Source organism: Ursus maritimus, unplaced genomic scaffold (assembly GCF_017311325.1).
Source record: "Ursus maritimus isolate PB19 unplaced genomic scaffold, ASM1731132v1 scaffold_1, whole genome shotgun sequence".
NCBI classification, from domain to species: Eukaryota; Metazoa; Chordata; class Mammalia; order Carnivora; family Ursidae; genus Ursus; species Ursus maritimus.
Window position 1 is genome coordinate 75169129 of NW_024423343.1, and position 21427 is coordinate 75190555.

Below are 21427 nucleotides of genomic sequence, written 5' to 3' on the forward strand. Positions count from 1 at the left end.
AGCCGGTCTCAGGTCTTGATCTCACGACCCTGAGATCATGACCTAAGCCGAAACCAAGAGTTGGGCACTTAACCAACTGCACCACTCAGGTGTCCTTTTTCCCATAATGTTACCAAGTTGTCCACTATCAAATATGTCATTGTTCTGCCTATTTCTATGTCTTTCTGGGATATTCTTAACAGAGTTTCTTCTAAATTCCAGTAGGAGAGTTCAGTATCATTGTGAATTTGGAAATTTTGTTGTACACAACTTCTTCAGATTACAAGTAAAAAAAAAATATTACCAATCTAAGCATTGATGTTTGACAAACCATCTTGTATTGCTGGATACCTCTTAACTCAGAGCAATGACCTAGAGTTTTGTATAATTTAGGTCTTTATCCCAGTGACTTAATATTTAAGACTACTTTACTATGGAGGTCGTTCTGATATTTTAATTAATGAAAATCTAAACAAATTACATTTTGATTAGCCTTTAATTATACCACCTCTCTGCTAAATCCAATGGCAGTGCAAATGGTCTAGATCTAAAGAAATCCAAGAATATATTTTTAAAAATCACATTTATACATTCCTTTTAGCCTTTCTTATATATATATTTTAAATTTCAATATTATACACAAAGATTTTTTTTTTGTACCAGTGTAGGAAACACTCATGTGTTTGAAGTAAATTTTCTTAATGTCTATTTATATAAGTTACACAAGATCTGAGGTCAATTCTTCAAAAATTATTTATCATTTTTCTTTATACCACTTTGTAATTCTATGCAGATTAAATGTTCAATAAATGTCATAGACAATTACTGAGCACCTGCTGTGTGTAAGCTTCAGCCCAAGTATTGTGTACATTAAAAAGAGTCTAAAAGACTCTTTAGGAAGATGAGTCATTATAAAATAATAAGGCTGGAGAATATATGACAGTTTTTAAAATTAGTAGTAAAAGCAATGAATCCAGGTGGCAGATATCACTGTAGAATAAAGTTTTTTAAAGCTTTGTGGACAGGTGGTGGTGAAAAGTTGATATATGATGAATTCTTGGTTCTTGATCTTAAACATCAGAATCTAATTTTAACTAGGTAAGAATTGAGTAATTTTATTGTAAGATTAGGGAGTAGCTCACAGAACTGAGGGAAAGGCCAAAAACCCCAGGATCAAAGAATAACAGAAACCAAGGAAAGCTTGATAGCAGAGATTATAGCTGAGATAAGCTTCAAAACACCTGGTTAGAATTCTATTACTGGCCCAATCACTATTGAACACCGCTAGAAACCATGGCCACTGCAACAGAATGGCTCAACAATATTTCTAAGCTTTCTGTTATAGCGTCATTCATTCACAATTCAAAACTTGGGCAGGAGCATACAAGTGGTAGGCACCAAGGTTACATACAAACCAGTTCGAGAGAAAGAAAATATCTAATCTCAGCCTTCTCTAATGTAATGTGGAGCCTTGCCTCCCACAAACACATAACAAGGAATTCTCCCAAAATAAAAATGGGTTGTGGGGCTAAGCGGTCAATAAATGACAAAATACCCACTAGTGTCCACTCCTTTGCCTGCCCAATATACACATAGCCACAGTTTCCCATGATCATACTTCAAAAAATTATCCCACCTAACATAGTACAACTATTTCTCATTCAACTGAGAATGCACCCTTCCTCACAGGATGGCAATCAAGTCTCATAGGTTACTGTATTCAGTTCCATATCCAGGATCTCAGGAATGTCCCTTCCTCCTCAGTTCTATAGTAATCCCATTCACAATATTCTGCAATCTATGCACCACATTGTAGTTAGTCAATGTCAAAAATCCTATATGCAACAATGGAAGAAACAGAAAAAAGCTAAATTTGGTTAAAATACACACACGCCATAGAAAGGAAAATAGGTAGAGGCTATATAGCTCTTTGTTTTTGAAACTGGTCATGAAACCCTAGATAGTATTTATGAATTTATTTTGTCCATTATCTATTCCATGTTCCCTTGACTTGCAGCCAGAATTCTTAACATGTGTAGGTTTTTTTTATCCAGTGAGGTTAACTAAAACCTCATTCCTAAGAAATTTGAGCCCCTGTCTATGTAAGGTTGTTGAGATCTTCTAACTTGAGAGTCTAAGAAGGAAGAAACTCAGGGCCTCTGGGTTTTGTCCATACTCATTGTGTAGCAGTAACTTGATTTCCCCTTGGTGGATTATCAACCACTCCAGCACCTTGACATCCATTTTATCAGTGCCCAGTGCTTTAAGGAACTTGAAATGGCCAAATGGGGTCCCAGTTTCCAATTCAACAATAGCATTGTTGTATAAATCTTTACGGAAGCCTTTCTCCCATCAGTACAAAACAGGCAGCATATAGAGATGGGAAGAAAATGTTTTGTGGGTGCATTTTTTTAGTGAATTCTTTGACTGGAAGTAGTATTATGTGGGAAACTTGAATAATATACAAGACTATTGCAGTTAATGCCTAGTGTCTGTGACAGACCTTGCCAGCCAGAGGTCCAGTGGGTACTGGCACACAGACAAGTCCTCTTAGGCTAATTAATTCTTCGCTCTTGAGAAACAGCTCATTTTATCTGGCTTTTTGGAGAATGAACCCTGATCTTGGAACTCCAGGTAACCCTGATCCTGGTGGTCCATTCTGAACAGGATGTTATTCAGCTCATCTAGACATAAATATAAATCAGAGATTCTCAACCTTGGCACTATTGATATTTGGGCCCAAATTGCTTTTTGTTGTGGGGAGCTGTCCTGAGCATTGTGGATGTTTAGCACCATCCCTGGCTTCTGATCAACTAGCTGCCAGTAGCACCCTGCAATTGTGACAATCAAAAATGTCTCTAAACATTGTTAAATATTTAATAAAATGGCTAAATTTTACCCCTGAAAAGCAAGTTGCACTCAGTTGAGAATCACTGACCTAAGTGCATCCTTTGTGTTCTATCATCCAGGAAAAGTGTCCTGAGCCAGTCCTAAAGGCATGAGTAAGTTGAGTGATCACATTCCCAGTATGCTCCCCTGCCATGCTGCCTCTTTTCATTCAATTCACAACTTTGGCCTCATGAGAGCTCCATATGGATAACCGATGTTGGAAAAAAAATTCCAGCTTGCCTTACAGGTGGTTGTGTGTGTTATGTTACTACCTGCCACAAACGAGGTGGTGGGGAGCATTAAACCCCCTGTTCATGGGTCACAGCAAAGGGCAGGAAAGGGAAATCCTCCTAGGGAGCAGAACTTTGAGCAGTTCATTTTCTCCTTGGCCTGAAGAGATACGGTATGAAATAAGATTATGTATATTCATGGAAAGTGAACATGGGGTTTGGCTGGATTCTCAAGGGCTTGGAAAATGATTAGTGTCAACTTAAGAAAGGCTGGAAGGAGTATATAGATGGATCTCTTAAAGTGGATCCAGAATGTGAGACTATTTCTGAGCTATGTTAATACTCACAGCAAAGCTCACATTGTGAATAAGACTCTGAATAATTACATAGACAAGTTTTCTGCAAATGTTGGCATCTTGTCAAGCTGGTGCTAAATGAAAGTATAAACAAAGTGCCAGGATGCAGTATACACACAGAACCACACTTTCACAAGCTTTTCTGACTACTGCTCCCCCCTCTCCCTCACCCTCCTCCACTTCTCTTTTCCAAGACCCCTTCTACTGGTATCATATGTTGGGGGGTGGGTATGTGTCAGCCAGCTACCTGGTAGCCAACTAATCCCATTAGAAGAGGTAATGTTTTAGTTTTGCTTTTATCTGTGATACTTCTGGCAGCACCACCATTTATGGATTTACTAAATAATTTATACATTGTCATGGATTCCCACAGAACATTGCTCTGGCCAAGGAACTTATTACACAGAAGAGGTAAGATAAAGTTCCTGAAGACTTAGTTATGAAGCCAACCGAGAGATAGCACTAGAAGTTGGGGTCTTTCCAAATGCAGTGTATATTTATATCCAACAACTGATTTTTAATGCTATTTCTCCTATTCCTATATAAGCTCCAAGAACTAAGAAGCTTCTCACTATTACACCCAATCACCCTCTCATAAGGTTTTTGCTTTTTGTTTCTCTGACTCTAGACTCTAATATTTAAGAATTCAAAAGAAATCAGCTGAAAATAACTGGAAGTTCAAACTGCCACATGGTAATTTTGGATTCTTTATGCCACTAGGTAATCTGACAAAAAAGAGGGTTGCCATGTTAGTTGGGATGTTTTAACTTTATAATACAGTTGCTGTCACACATAAGAGCAGGGAAGAGTAGAGAGGAAAAACAAGATTTTCTGTGCTGTGTTCTTGTATTACCGTATTTGGTGGTAAAAGAAACAAGAGCTTAGACCTGTCTAAAATAAACTTGGTCACTCTATTAGGGAAGAAACCTAATTGGTCAAGGTAGCAGCCAAGACAAAAATAAAAGAACAGATGCAGAAGAAGTAAAGTCTCATGACTAGGTGCTTAAATAAAACAGTAACTCCCACCTATATTTTCTTGCTATCATATATAACATGTTATTTTAACAAATTTCCCATCTTTTCCTGTTGTTTGTGTTAGTAAGTATTAAAATGACTGTTCAGGGCGCACCTGGGTGGCTCAGTTGGTTGAGTGTCTGACTCAGGGTCATGACATCAAGCCCCGAGTCAGGCTCTGTGCCAGGCATGGAGCCTGCTTAAGATGGTCTCTCTCCCTCTCCTTCTGCTCCTCCCCACTCATGCTCCTCTCTCTCTCTCCCTCTCTCTCTCTCTCTCTCTCACACACACACACACACACACACACACGCACACACACACAGAGTTCAGTGTAATTTGTAGATCAATGAGAATGTGGTAAAACTAGAAAAATGAACATGGCCTGAAGGCCTGGGTCTTGAATGTAGTAAATGATAGCTGCATTGTTAGGCATGAGCACATTTGGAAATTTAAGTATAAAAGGAACAGTATGGGTGTGGAAACTGAACAGCCAAGAGTGAAGTGCAGAGAACATTTGTCTACCCGTTCACCCATCCCCAAAGAAGTCCAGATGCTACCCTCAATTACAGAAGCCAAAACAGTAGGCACATAACCCAATCTTGGTCAATTGTGCACTCTCTCCAAGGACTCCAAGCCCTTAGCTGATCTTGCAAGAAACAAGAACAAATGACAGGAATGATTCATTAGATCATCCTGGCCAGGCTGTCATACCAAAAAGTCCCCTCCTTGAGTATTTTTCTCCTCTAGTACTCTCCTGGTTCCTGCCCACCAGTCCTGAGAGCCACTGGATATCCTTCCATTAAATTCCCTTTTCCCTAAGTTAGCCAGATGGTTTCTGTTGCTTGCAATATAGGGCTCTGATACAATCAAGAACAGAGCAGAAATGGAAAAATAGACAAATGCAGAAGATCTCTTTTAAAATGTTTTACTAGAAATCTATCTTTTCAAAAACCTACTTCTGATATTGGATATTTTTTATGGACTGCAGATTTAACCCCTCCTTGAATTCATTTGTTGAAACTTTACGCCCTAATAAGATAGTATTGGGGGGTAGTGCTTTGGGAGGTAATTACGTCATGAGGGTGGAAGCCCTATAATGAAATTAGTATCATTTTAAGAGGATAGCTGGCCCTCTCTCTCTCCCAAGTAAGGATATAATGAGAAGACAGTTCTCTGTAAACCAGCAAAAGGTCTTCACTGAAATCTAATTTTTCTGCCACTCCTGCTGCAATCACTGTGGCCCAGAGAGATGAGAAGCTAGGATTGACCCAGCTTTGGTTATATACCTATCCTTACTCAATCACTCTGCTATGGAAGTAGGATGGTTTATATTTGGACCCTGTGACGGACTGGAGAGAGGAACCTCCCAAGAGGAGTGCTAGTCGACAAAATTGGGTTCCAGAAGAAATACCTTACAGATAGACACACCTATATATATTTATATCATGTATACATATAATATCTTATAGATACCTACATAAAGAGGGTATACTGTAATATTTTTCTTAGTCATAGGACTCAAAGAATCTGGAAGGAGCTATCCAAATTGGGTGGGCGGGGGAGGTTTGGAACGGTGGAGAGAGAAAGACTAATTTTGTTACCTGCACGTTCAATTGCAATGGAAGAGCTGGGAGAGGGTGTGAAGGCAGGCAAGGAGTGAAAAAAATTCATTTTGACCATTTTGGAAGGAATACTTTAAGCCATGGGATTTGTATATAAAGTGTATATATACACACACACCCCTTCCCCCATATTAATCTAACCACTTCAGATAATTTAAATTAGATCAGCATTTGTCATTTCCAATGGAAGGTTTGAGTAGCAAAAAAGCGTTAAGACTTTTAGAAATATCATTAAATCATTTACTCAGTAACAACACTTAGCACATAACAGGAACACACTTCACATACTCATTTCCCATTTAGCCTGAATAAGTAGTTTTGCTACACAATACTTTCCTAACATAAATTTTTCTATGGCCAGGGAAAACAGCATTTTAAATAGTCCATCTTTCTAAAATTGAAGCGACTTTCTTAACAGGTATTTAGAAAAGAAGTGGGAACAATTAAGTTTAATTACTATGAAAACAAAAACAAACACAACTGTAGAACACTTAAATATGAAAATTATGAAACTATATATAAAAAGATTATACATATATACACTATCAAAATACCTTTTCTATTTTGGTAACTAAATCTTTGAGATTAAAAACAAAGTAGTTCAAGCATTTCTAAATATAAAAATTTCAGATTTATATTTATTAAAAACAAAATAATATCAGTTCTGTTGGAGTAATCAGATACACACCAAGACAAATAGTTGCAACTGTGGAAACAGAAATAGTGAACAACTTCAACTTTCTCAATATTTTAATGGCTTAAGTAATTTACTTCTTGTCAGACTTTTTTTTGCTAGAATAGGCTTACTTAATTTTAAACTCAGATCAATGTGTTTGTTTTTTGTGGGTTTTTTGCTTTTTAAAAAAAACCAAAATACTTATTTAAAATGGTAGGTATTAAGTTTCCACCAGCTAAAAAATAACATATATATTTGTCTAGATGTAGCAATTTTAAAAACATACAAATTCAATATGTAGTAGGAAAATATATAAAAAAAACCATAAGGAATTATACCTCATTAAAAAATATAAATGCACCTTCTGTTGATTATGACTATTGAAAACTAAATATTCTGATTTCAAAGTAGCTTCTATAAAATGTTGAAGTAGTAGGCATTGTTTGCTTTTCTAATATCATGAATAAATAAGAAGTATTTCTATCTCATTTAAACAGTCTTCAGTATTTCTTAGCAAAAATGTAGTATTATACATAGCATTATCCCATATTCAAGTTTTCATTTTTGAATTCCATTAAAATGTTTTCTATAATTTATAAGGACAATGCACACAAAAGTAAAAAGACGAGGTAAACATCTTACATTTTTAAGAAATTACTTGAAACTTAATACTCAGATATTCTCAATGCCTAAGTTCTAGAATGGTGCTTATGAAGGTCCTCCATTAAAAAAAAGAAGAAGAAGGTCCTCCATAATGACGATGATATGACACATATCTGAACCACATAACAGCAGGTTTCTTGGTCTTCTGAGTAGACAAATGATGAAATGATGTTCTTCCCTGTTATTACAAAACAATCATGAATAAGTTTTGCCAAAAATATTGCTTCGCTGTGGGTTTACATGAGGCACCATGCTACAGTAAGAGCAGCAACAATGCCATTCAAAATTGCCATGCTATAGCCCATGTGGAAAGAATGTCCCGTCAGTTTCCTAGGGGGAAAAAACAAATGAAAAAAGGAAAATGTAATTTGGTATAACAGAAACACCATCAGTTTTTACTGAAAATGCTTATAAACTAAAAATATGTTTCCCTAATATTTTACACATTAATACACATGTTAAAAAAGAATATTGGACATTTTCAGGATTAGTAAATAGAGCAACCTTAAGTTCTCTGTCAAAAACTGTCCTTGTTAACAAATATAATTTTTCAGTTTCATTAGAGCAAAATGTTCTAATATAATTCCTTATACTTCTTTACTGTGCTTCATAGTCACTGAGTGTATCATAACCTAATTCTACGGTATAAATCTTGTTCCATTACAAGCATGTTCTTTCATTAATTAGCACTGTTTCCTTGTTCTCCTGTTCTTAGAACTAAAAATATATATTATTTCAGGTATTTGTCCTGTTTGTACCATTTTTAGATTGCATGAAGAAACTACTCTTTCTGTACACACTCAAAGCAGCACTTGTCCGTATGTGAGTCATAAATCAGATTATGTCTTTTATAGATATTTCAGTTCTCAACTTAATAGGTTACTTAACTGAAGTGGCTTTCAATGAGTTCCTAAGTATCAGCAAAGACACGTCTCTTGTTTCATGATTATTATGAGTGCCAACTAGCTTATGTGCACAGATTTCCCCTGACATTTGATTCCTCTATCTTACAGCAATTTTACTTATTTTACTACATTTTCTTTAACATTCCTTTCACTAACCATTGCAATAATACTCTTTGCTTATCCTCATAAAGATGAGACATGCTAAAAAGAATAGAAGCTAATGTCCAATTGGTGCCAGAGGAAGAACAGAATCTTTTCCTCACTGGAGCAATCCAAATTGAGGACATAACAGGGAGGTGCGCTGCAGGAATAAGGGTCCAAAGTCATTAACAGTAAGAGCTCTGGACTGAAGATCACCATGCCTATGTCCTCTCCTCCTCTCCCTAAGGACAGGTCACAGACAGGGAGATACTTGGATCTGAATTAACAGTTGAAGGATTCTAGTCCTACAAGATCTGTGGCAGGGAATGAAGAAGATACACTCCCCAAAGAATACCATCTTTGCATTCATCTGAGAGTACAGAAGGCCCTGATACTTCCTGATAGCCCCTATTATTATTATTCATATTATCCACTCAACCTCACTCACCTAGGGACTAGTTTAAGATGCCTCGTGTACCATTATGGGTTAATCTACTTCGCTGTATTAGCTACTATATGGTAAAATAAAAGATACACTAGATGCTTTACCTTAATCTTAAAAAAAAAACTCCCTCAAATACATATTGATTAGTCAACAGAAAACTAATTATAAAATTAAACTATCAGCACTGTCATTCATTATTTAAAAAAAATACTAATGACCCAAGAACATTTAAATTCATATATACAAAATGAAGTTAATCATGGAACAGAATTTCAGGAGTTAATTGTTCTCTTTCACTAGTTTTTGACCCTGGACTCCCATAAAAATAGAAAAACCTATGAAGTACAGTTCACTAAACTACAATATAGGTATGTATAATTGAATTTTATGGAGATAGATGTACATGCTCAAATGTTAAGTGACCCTTACAAATAGGCAAAGCAAGGAATTTTAATGGCAATGAAGAAATGCTCTAGAGAAGTGATTCTAAGTCTTTCTACCATCTCAAATGTACCATATTTCCACCAGGATCACTGTAGCAGTTGCCACACAAGTACTGTTAGGCCAGGGACTTAAAACCTTTGAGGAATCACTTGCTTTAAAACTCGTTTTCAAAATACTCATCATGATTTTCCTCTCTGGGGAAGAAAGGGCAGGTTTTTTTCTCCTACGACTTATTTGTGATCTTTGAAGTAGTACAAAACCCAGAAGGTATCCTGGTTCCCCTTTGTCAACACCCTTCACTTATCTCTTGTAAAGGGCATGTTTTGAATTAAAAAACTGGGATTAAGTATGGTACTTATCTTACTCAATCTCTATATATGCATCTCTATATATTACTTTTTAAACTAAAGTGTACACAGTAAAGCGCAAATGCCTAACATGTATATAGATCAACGAATCTTTATCATGATACATCCTCAGGTACCAACCATCCAGATCAAATACAAAACATTCCAGTACCACAGGAAGCTCCTCTGTTTCTCTTCCCCATCAATATCACCTTCCCTCCCCCAAATCCTGAGACAACCACTATAACCATTTGTTATCATGATGCCTGGTTTCACCTGCTCCATCTACATGCCCTCATATAATACATTTTCTTCCGTGTCTGGATTCTTTTGCCCAATATTGTGTCTGTGAAAATCAACCATGTTGTTTTATGTAGCATTAGCATGTCCTTTTGTATTACAGTTTAGTACTCCACTGTATAAAAATAATAACATTTATCCATTCTACTACTGAGCATTTGGGTTGTTTCCAATATGAGGCTCCTATAAACAGAGATACTATGAACATGATGCTACATATCTTTGTTGGGTAGGAGACATCTGCACTCATTTCCCTTGGGTATACCCTAGGAGTGGAATTGCTGGGTTATAAGGTAGATGTAAATTTGGCTTTAATAGAAACATCAAACATTTGCCCAAAGTAGTTGACTACTATACACTTCTGGCAATGTATGAGTTTCAGTTGTTCCACATTGTCACCAACATTTAGTATTATCAGTCTTTTCAATTTTAGTGGGTCTGCATTTTATGTTGTTGTGGTTTTAATATTTATTTTTCTGATGACAAACATACTTATTGGCCATTCAAATATCCTCTTTTTTGAAATTCCTGTTCATCTTTTCTTATTTTTCTATTGATTTATAGAGCTCTTTGCATGTTCTATATACAAATTCTTTGTCAATAATATGTGTCACAAATGTCGTCTTTGGTTTATGGCTTGTCTTTTAGCTCTCTAATAAGATCTTTTGATGAACAAGTTCTTATTAAATACAGTCCAATTTATTTCTTTTTAATGGTTAGTATTTTCCTGTGTCCTTTTCAATAAATCTTTCACTACTCCATGCTTATAAAGATGTACCATTTTTTAGAGAAGCTTTATTGTTCTTCCTTTGAACTTTTGGTTTATAATTCATCTAAAATTTTTTTATATCATATAAAGTAGTGGCCAATGCTCATGTTATTCCTTATGGATATCCAATTGTTTCAGCACAGTTTACTGCTTGCAAAGACCATCTTTCCCCCTCATTAAATTGCTGTGGTGCCTTGTCCTAAGTCATATAACCATGTATGCGTGGGTCTGTTTTTAAACTTAAAATCCAATTTTAAAAGGTATATAGCATTTGAATAGGCAGTTCTGCAAAGAAGATATACATTGGCCAACAAGCACATGAAAGGACGCTAGATATCATTAGTCACTATAAAAATGCAAATCAAAACCACAACGAGATAACACTTCATACCCACTAAGATGGTTATAACCCAAAAAAGAAAGAAAACACAAGTTATTGGTGAGGATGTGGAGAAATCAGAAATCTCATACATTGCTGGTACAATATAAAATGGCATAGCTACTGTAAGAGAGTTAGACAGTTCCTCAAAAAGTTAAGAGTGTTACCTTATGATCCAGCAATTTCATTTCAGGTATATACTCAAAAGCTAAAAACATGTTTTTACATAAAAACTTGTACCTGAATGTTCATACCAGCATTATTCATAAGAGCTAAAAAGTGAAACAAACCAAATGTCCATCAACTGATAAATTAAACCAAATGTGGTATATACCCATACAATGGAATGTAATTCAGCCATAAAAAGGAAAGAAGTACTGATACATGCTACAACATGGATGAACTTTAAAACCACTATACTAAGTGAAAGAAGCCAGACAATAAAGACCACATTTCTGGGACTTGTACTATTCCATTTACATGAAATGCCCAGAATAGGGAAATCCATAGACAAAAAGTAGAATAGGGGTTTCCAGGGTCTGAAGGAAGGGATGATAGAGGAGTAACTGATAGTAAGTATGGGGTTTTCATTTTGGAGTATGGAAATGTTCTGGAATTAGAGAGTGGTAATGATCGTATAACATAGAGAATATACTAAAAATCACTGAGTTATATGCTTCAAAATGGTGAGTTTTATGTGAATTATATTACAATTAAAAATAAAACTTTATTGAAAGACATTAAAAGAGTATCTAAATAAAGAGAAATATACTACCATAATCTGGGAATACTCAACACTGTATAGATATCAATTACCTCAGAAAGAAACTATAAATTCAATGAGATCTCAGTAGTAGCTCAACAGAATGATTTTGATGGGAAACTGACACTTTGATACTAAATTCATCTCATACAGTAAACATGCAAAAGGAGCAAAGAAAAATTCTGAGAAATCAGTCATAACACAAAAACAAAGTAGTTTTTAAAAAAGTTAAGAGAACCAGAAAAAGACATTGGAATAGATTTCAGCATCCAGAAACAGATCTATGTTTTTAAGTATAAGTTATATATGGGCTGGGGGAAGAGGTAAGGAAATACATGTATGGAAATTTTACATTTTACCAATAGGCATTTTTAAGACAGAAGGAACAAAATTGACAATTATTTCAAGTTCCTTCCTCCTTTTCCTAATCATGGTTTTTCATTTATTAGTATAGGAGAAATCAAGATTCAGCTTATCTTCAAAAGAGCTATTGCTACATTTACATAGAGTAAAAAAAAAATTGGTGATTTTAGGCAGTTTCCTTTCAGACCTTTTGTTTTATTTTGTGATCCCACAAGTTCTATGAATATTAAGAAAAAAATGAGTAAGATTAAAACGGGAAGTGCCTGCAATTCTAGCGTTTGTAGGTTCTTGAAAGGCTCACTCTCAGTGTGAGGCTCAGAATGTACTTATGGTCTATTACAAATTCTTTCTTAATTTTATTTATTTTTAAGATTTTATTTGAGAGAGAGAAGCAGATTCCCTGCTGAGCAGAGAGCCTGCCATGGGGCTTTATCCCACACCCTGAGATCCTGACCTGAGCCAAAGGCAGACGCTTAACCGACTGAGCCCCTCTTTCTTAATTTTAATTTGCGTGCATAAGATAAGGCACTACTGGTCTTACATAAAATAAAAATAAAACCCTACTGGCCCAAAGCATCTATTGTGTGTTGTTTCATTCAGTTCTATCATGAGGTTTACTAAGGATTCCAAAATGTTTCTTATTGTTGTAAGTCATTCATGACCTTTTACTTAATAATCTGAAGAAGTCACACACTGCAAGGCAAATGGTAATAAAACATAGGGGTGAAGGGGCTTAGGAAAGTTGGGTGGAGTCTATACAGTTTTGCTCATTAATTCTTCTATAATTTCATGAAAGGAAAGGTGTGGAATAGGAAAATGATAAGCTTGACCAAGGGTAGCACTTTCTAGGGGCACCTGGCTGGCTCAGTAGAGAGCATGCAACTCCTGATCTCGGGGTTGTGAGTTCAAGCCCATGTTGGGTGTAGAGTTTTTAAATTAAAAAATAAAAAATAAAACGGTAGCACTTTCCTCTATTATATATTTTAGACCAACAAAGCGAAATAACTATGGTTTTTAAATCTTATATAATAAAGTATAATATGGGAAACTTGCTCAGATATAAAATAAAAAAGTTTCTATCCAGAATAAGTAAAACTTCAGCATTATTTAATATTAACACCGTCAAACCCACAAAAGTAGGTAGATAATACCTAGCCCTGTCAAGCTGATTTGATTTTGTCATGCCATAAAGATTTCTAATGTGGAATATACTACTGAATAGGTGGAAAACACACATACACGCAGAAATCAAATCCTATCATCTCATAGCACTATTCAATGGAAATAAAAGTTTAACTTTGAAAACCTTCCATTTTATTTCAGCAGAGTCTCTGAAATAGGCTTAAAGAACTTTTGAAAATGACATGACTATTTTTAGAGATTTGCTACAATTATTATTTCAAATATCAATGTGAGAAAATGAGTTCAAGATAAAATTCCTTCCAAGCCACTCACATTCTCTCCATATACCTAAATACACTGTAACAAATTAATTTTCCTAAAGCACCCCCTTGTTTGAAATGCTTTTGTGTCAAATGCATATAAAGTGTAAGTGTGGGGCAACTGGGTGGCTCAGTTGGTTAAGCATCTGTCTTCTGCTTAGGTCATGATCCCAGAGTCCTAGGATCAAGTTCCACATCAGGCTCCATGCTCAGCGGGGAGCCTGTTCTACTTCCCCTGCTTGTGCTCAATCTCTCTCCTCTGACAAATAAATAAAATTAAAAAATAAAATAAAAGTGAGCAAAACAAACAATATAGTTAACAAGATCAAGTTTTCTTAACAATATGAATTTTGACCCATGCTTTCAGAGATGGCAATGGACCAAAAGACAAAAGAGGTACCACAGTATAAAGGAAGAAGGACAGAACCAGAAGTGAACTTACACTTAAGATTTCACATTTATTAGGTGAAGGACTGCACCAGATTAACTTAAGGTCCTTTCCAGGTCTGAATTTCAATTAACTATTCAAAGTAGCAAGGATAAAGTAACAACATTTGAAAGAGATTATATAGGTTTTTTTCCTACCTATCAAAATAGGTTATTGATCAACATTACCTGTACTTCAACTAAAACAATGATGCAGGGAGTAGAACTACATAAATATTTTAGTCCCAGGGAGTCAATCAAAGAGACCAAAAATATAATGAAAATTAACAGATGATATCATTTAACATAAGAATGCAAAATAATTTGCCCCTTTAAAAATAGGCAGAAAAATAGAACTTAATGACAAAACCAGAATGTTTCTTAAAGGAAATGTTAGGATTCCTAAATGTAGATTTTATTACGCTGAGATAAACTTCTATACTGCAATAAATTTCTAAAATCAAAATGGAAATGGGAAATACTGTTCAGTAATAAAATACATTGGAAAAAATATGGTTACACAGATAGACTCATTGTAATGGAATGGCTTCCATATCCTAAAAGTTATAAAAAAGATATATTTGGTTCCCGTTCTAAAGAATTTCTTTCCAATAATAAAGAATCCTGCGATGAAATACTTACTGGGTTCCTGTTAGTGTTTAAGCATTTAAACTCTGTAGTTAGAGAGTGCTTGAGTGCCAATTTTGCCACTTACAAGGGTATGAAGGTAGAAACTGTCTGACCTCTCTGAGACTCAATTTCCCAAAATGGAAATAAAAATAGAGTCTTCCCTTACACAGTTGAGAATCAGGTGTCTGGCACATAGCAAATAATCAATAAATGTTAGGTACTATATAGAAAAGACAGCTGGCTACAGATGAGATTTTTAAAAATTCTTTTGACATTCTATTTCATTCTCTCTTCCTTTAAGCAAAATACCTACAATTAGACCTATCTCAAAGCCAAAACAGAAAAACAAAGAATAAGATTATACAAACAGACCGTGGAGGTAGATAGAAGAAAGAAACTGAAGAATTACGGGTTTGTGTATGTATATGTGCATTTCTGCTTGGTATTAGCCTCTTCCTACAAATTTATAATTATTTCCCTTTGTGATTCACTAGAGAACTTCGACTTCCAATATTTATATTCAGATTTTATAGTCTGGAAACATACTTTCTAGCAATATATTTATATTGATATTTAGTAGTAACTTATAAAGTGAATAAATTATAAAAGAATTATATTTTAATTATTTACATTTTATAGGAATGGAATATATATAAAACTTAAGATTCAAATGAATTCAGTGATTCTGGAAATTAAAACGAAACACAAATTAAGGTAATGAATAAGCCACTGCCTAAAATTTCAAGTAAATTGCCTTTGGTTGACTCTGAACTGAATCTCTGTACTACATACCAGCCTACACTCTACTGAAATCTTTATTCTTATATTTTTTCCAGTATTTCCTCTCCCTCATATATGTTCCCACACTTTTTAAGACATGTTTTTATGACAGAACTCCCCCCATTTGAAACATTCACTTCACTGCTAACCAATTCTGCTCTAAGCAGAAAGCTCTCTGTGCTTATGAGAATAAGAAGTTACATTGAGGGCCTACAATAAGAACCAACAGGCTATTTATTTCTGTGTCTGACTGGCGCAGTTGGAGACAGGATGAGCTAGCTGGTACTAATTTATTACCCCTTCACACATCTGAGCCGCCTTTTATTTTTCATTCTATCCCTGGCCAAGAAACCCCCAATTCCCAAAGAATTTTAAGCTGTGTGAGCTTTGGTTGGAAAAACTATCAGTTCTTCATCTGGAATCAAAAGTTGTTAACCAAACCCAAAATCTGAAAGAAAATACTAAACACCACCAAATTTCAATTACTTGCAAAGTATTTCCTTTTATGTTTCTTTCAGAAACACAAAATGATACAACTTCTTTTGTATTCTTTTTCCTAAAAATTACTTACTAGAAATTGCTGGAGAGAATAAAGCTGTGTGTATTCCAACTAATTTTACCAGTGCTATTTAGGACATTAGAGTTAGAATTTTAAAAAGAAAGCTCCCCTCCCTTAGGAAATGCTGTCTCTCATTAAGGAAAAAATAATATACAATCACCCCTTACTTTATACTCTGAAGTTCTTTATTTTATAATTCTATCAATTCTCTATTCTTTTACTTCACCAAAATTTACATAATGAATTATCTATATCAAGCATTATATATGGGAAATAGAGAAATGAGCAAGAATCAGTACTGTCCTCAGTATTGCCCTCAAAGCCAAGAGTCCAATGACACAATGTGCTGAGTGTTAAAAGTTTTGTAGACAGCATTACTGGAACACAAGGCAGCGTTTTGGCTTGTAGAAGGGAGAGATTTTAAAGAGTTAATGCCTGATCTAAAACTGAGTATGAGGAAATTAGAGTTCTAAGAAATAACAACATGTGTAGAAGCAAGAGACAATGGAGAGTGCAGAAGGTGGTTAATGGTTTAGAATGGTTAGTAAAGGATCTGGAAAGCCAGCTCTCTTTCAACTGGAATTTAATCATGGCTCTAGTACTTATAAAACTACACTAACCTACCTGAAAATCTAATTCTTCATCTTTAAAATGGAAACAATTCCTCTCTTTAGTGTTTCTGTGAAGACTGAGGTGTTGCAGTGCCTAGCATTTATTGAGCACACACACAATAAGTGCCAGCCTTTATTTTGTGTCCTTGACTGGCTGGAGTTACTGAGAGAGAAGGAAGAACTGAAGGCAATGCCAGGTTTTTCGCCTGATTTACTGGCTGGATAAAATATCATCCACTGTGCTAGGGACGCCAAGAGAAGAAACAGGTTGGTGGGCAGTGTGAAATAATGAAGTCAATTTTAGATATACTAAACTGAACTATGCCTGCAGGACACTGAAGTAGAAATTACCAGCAAGCAATAAGAAATACAAGTAAAAACCAAAAAGCAGGTTTCTCAAGAAAGAGCCTCAAGTCAGGCCAGATAGACTTGGAAGTCTTCAGTCAACCAGTAGCTGAAAAAAGTGATTCCACAAGTGAGAAGTAGTGATCAGAAGGGTGAAAGAAAACAGCAGGGAGGGGTGTCACAGAAATTAAGAAAGAAAAGAATTCTGAGGAGGAATCCTAAGCCATCTCAAATAATGGACTGAAAAATGAACAAGGTACCTGGGTGGCTTAGTAGGTTGGGCATCCGATTCTTGATTTTGACTCAAATCATGATCTCAGGGTTGTGAGATCGAGCCCTGTGCTGGGCTCTGCATTGGGCTCTGGGCTGGGCATACAGCCTGCTTGGGATTCGTGTCTTCCAAGATGCTTAGAAGTGGAGAGGAGAACTGGGCATGAGGATTTTTTTTTTTCTCCATCAGAGGAGAAACTTGAATGTTTTAGAAATATTCTAACAAGAAGACTAGATACAAAGGGAAAGGTTGAAGATATATGAAAAATGGAATTGCAGGGATGGGTGTGGTACAGGATCTAGAGCAAAGGAAGTAAAATTAAGTTTAGGCAGGCGGAAGGACACTTCATACTCTGAGAGAAGAGAAATAGGTAGGATAATGGGTGTGTATGTAAAGTAAGTTTATATCATGAAAAGGGGATGGAAGAAACAGGAAGTTCACTCACAATGACCTTTCTGTGATTGGAAGTGGAGCCCACAGAAAAGAGTGTGATGTGGTAAGGATTTGGAATAGCCACGGAGGGGCGAGGGGGGAGGAGATGCATGGATTGATGGATGGATGATCAGATAGTGCTAGCTGAGATTTTAGTTCAGACTATGAGGGTTGTGAACTCTGTTTACTCAGATCTTAGTTTGGATGATTCAACTCTGCCTCATTATTCTTTATATGGAACACCAAAGGCCTTGGCCTATTTTAGAATGAATTTGAGGTCTCCTGCTATTTTAACATTTCATTAGCTTTGCTCCAGGTTCTCTCTCACTACTTGACCTTTCTCTTGACCTCTACAACTTTGCAATTTTATAGGACAGGCACATCAAACTTTTTTCTTTATACAAGGCCTGGTAAAAGGAAGCTAGTTTTTCTTATAGTTCGTAACAACAAACAACATTTTTATTTACTTTGGCTTTCCTACCATAAAATTTCAATTAAAATTATTTTCCTTGATACTAAATAATGTTTCCTACTCCATTTTTTTTAAAGATTTTATTTATTTATTTGACAAAGAGAGGGGGAACACAAGCGAGGGAAGTGTGAGAGGGAGAAGCAGGCTTCCCGTAGAGCAGGGAGCCCGGTGAGGGGCTCGATCCCAGGACCCTGGGATCATGACCTGAGCCAAAGGCAGATGCTTAACGGCTGAACCAACCAGGCACCCCTCCCACTCCATTTCTTAACCCTGAAAAACATTTTCCAAACTTGGCAAGGAAGTCACTTTGGATTCACAATCTAAAAGGAGACGTGAGTAAAATAAATACAACGGGCTTTAGAGCAGCTGTCTTATTTATTTTTTTATAATTCTAAACATCCTCAAGTTGTAAGCTTTCCTGCTTATTCAAACAGGCAGCCTTTAGTTGAACTTTCATTACTACTTTAGTATCATCATTTATTCATTAAAACTCAGATATTCAGTAGAAGTTATTAAGTTTATCAATCAATAAGGTATGAAGTAGTTATCTGTTTTCCAAAATTGAAATGTGATTTTTAGAAATGTGTGCCACACCCTTATGGCTACAAAACTAGCCAATTAAAACTGTATGAACCGACAAGCTTACCCCACCTAATATATATATATATATTTCTTGCCCCCAAATTAAAAATCTTTTGTAAGCACTCTCTAATTTCAGAGTAGTCTCCTAAAACAGGGGTTGGCAAACTAGGAGACACTTGTCCTGCACCTGTTTCTTTTTATTGGAACATGGTCTCACACATTCCTTTAGGTATTGTCTGTGGCTGCTTTGGTGCTAAAAATCAACTTATTTCAACTTTAAGGGTATGTGAGAGAGCATATGATCCACAAAGCTAAAAATACACACCACTTGGCCCCTTACAGAAAAGTTTGCTGACTTCTGTCCTAAAGCCCTCCTATTCAAAGTATAGTCCATAGACCAGCAATATATAAGCAACACCTATGAATTTCTTGGAAACTCAGAATCTCAGACCCCACCCCAGACATAATGAATCAGAATCTCTATTTTCAGCTAGATCTTCTAGCGATTCTAAAAGCCGCAAAGTAAATACTGATGCTCATTATTTGCAAATCTATAAATTAGAAAGGAGATCTCTAACTAGACCATCACTTCAGAAATCTATCCCAATTACTTTCTCAAAGTTCAAATTTACTGTAATTTTAAACAAAGAAATAAGTTGAACAAACACTTAGAAAATTTGTTTCACTGTAGCATCATGTTCTAAATAGATTTCATGACTTCTTTAAAATTTTATGTGACAGGGAATTCAATTAAGAAATCAAGTAAGAGACTACTGAGGAGGAAAATTTCTCCTACTTCTTTCTTCCTATTATATATTTACCTTGCTAGGACAGTGGCTACACACTGGGTATGTAAGTGTGTTTATATATATACATTCAAAATAACCTCTTAGAGTAAAATAAGGCAAAATATTTTTAGAATGAGGTATCGAAGAATAATATTAAAACTATCTTATTAGATTACTGGATTTTAAAGTACAGTTATATTTGGGTGGAGTGATATTATTTCAAATGCATACACACACACAAACCACATACACACATATTCACATATGTATATAGTCACAAAGTTTTACTAATCAAGAAGATTACAAATACAGAAATAATTATGAATAGTCTATTAATTTCAGGTTATTTAAAATGAGACTTTACAAGCCTTTCACTTTCAAAAGTGTATAATTCTGTGCTGTTTTATAATGAGCTTGTACTGTTTTATAATGAGATTGTATTAATTCTATAATCACAAATTATAAAAACTCAGTAAGGAGAAATTTTAAGTCACGGTCACTGTCTTAACAAACTTCTAAATTATTGAAAAATTGAAAATGCTATTAAAACATAAAGTCATTAGAAACATGACTGTGTACTGACTTCAGGGTTTCATGATAAATCTGAGGTTAAGATTATCTGGATAAACATTTACTTAAAAGATGTAAAAGGTGAGGAAAAAAGTATAAACACCTCACTGTAATGTATCATTCTTAAAAATACGTAGGAGCTGAAGTGCCTGAGAGGCTCAGTCAGTTGAACGTCTGAATCTTGGTTTTGGCTCAGGTCTTGGGATCTCAACGTCTTGGGACGGAGCCTCTCATTGGGCTCAAGGACTTACATTATAAATAAATATCATTAAAATAAAGTATGTATCATTTTAATGGAGCAAGTTGATTTATCAATCTACACATTAGTAAACTATGTAATAATAGAATTCAAAATTTCAACTTTAAGAGCTTCCTCATTTTTAAAAAGACTTTATTCTCCTTAGCATTTTATTTCATTTCCTAGCTATACTGCCAACTTCTTTGGTCCCACTCTTGTATAGCATAAGGATGGTCTGCATGAGGTCTTTAATCCAATTTGGATCTCAATCCTGCAATAATTATGCCTCCCTATATATACTAGTTTTTTATCTAGAATTTTGTCAATTAGAAATTTTAATTGGGTCACATTCCTATGCTTTGCCAGTGTGATATTAACTAATGTAATGACCTATGAGCACTGAAAGATCCTAAAGATGAGCAAAGTTCTTTAAAATGGATTACATATGTATACATTTTAAATATCTCTATTGTACTACAATTCCTTGAAGATCAGTCAAAGGGAAATAAAGGTATATCTGGTTGGATATATGTATGTACATATTAACCCACAGTTTATCTATATATAGCAATCTACTAGGTTGCAAATTGAATAATGTCAGACATTTTAACTTTATTCACCAGTGTGTTGAGGTAGAAAAATGCCCCAAAACATCCATCTGTGCTGAGTACTATCTTGATTAAACAAAGTCCTATGCCATAGGAAGTTAGGGCAAATAGTACAAAAGATATAAGAATAACGGGATTCCCAAGTCTTTAGATTTCACAAGTCAGTTAAAAAAGATTATTTTGAGGGGGCGCCTGGGTGGCACAGCGGTTAAGCGCCTGCCTTCGGCTCAGGGTGTGATCCCGGCATTATGGGATCGAGCCCCACATCAGGCTCCTCCGTTGTGAGCCTGCTTCTTTCTCTCCCACTCCCCCTGCTTGTGTTCCTTCTCTCGCTGGCTGTCTCTATCTCTGCCGAATAAATAAATAAAATCTTAAAAAAAAAAAAAAA

At 35.4% G+C, this 21427-nt stretch overlaps 1 protein-coding gene across 1 annotated transcript in view; it reads right to left on the bottom strand.

Moving 5' to 3' along the window:
• Positions 1-6316: 6316 nt before the first annotated feature.
• The window catches only part of ARL6IP6 (ADP ribosylation factor like GTPase 6 interacting protein 6), a 35842-nt gene continuing 20731 nt past the window's right edge, over positions 6317-21427 (bottom strand). The window contains exon 4 of the mRNA XM_040644895.1: positions 6317-7759. Within this exon, the coding sequence (XP_040500829.1) occupies positions 7666-7759 (94 nt within the window). The 3' untranslated portion in view covers positions 6317-7665. The remainder of the gene's footprint in view (positions 7760-21427) is intronic.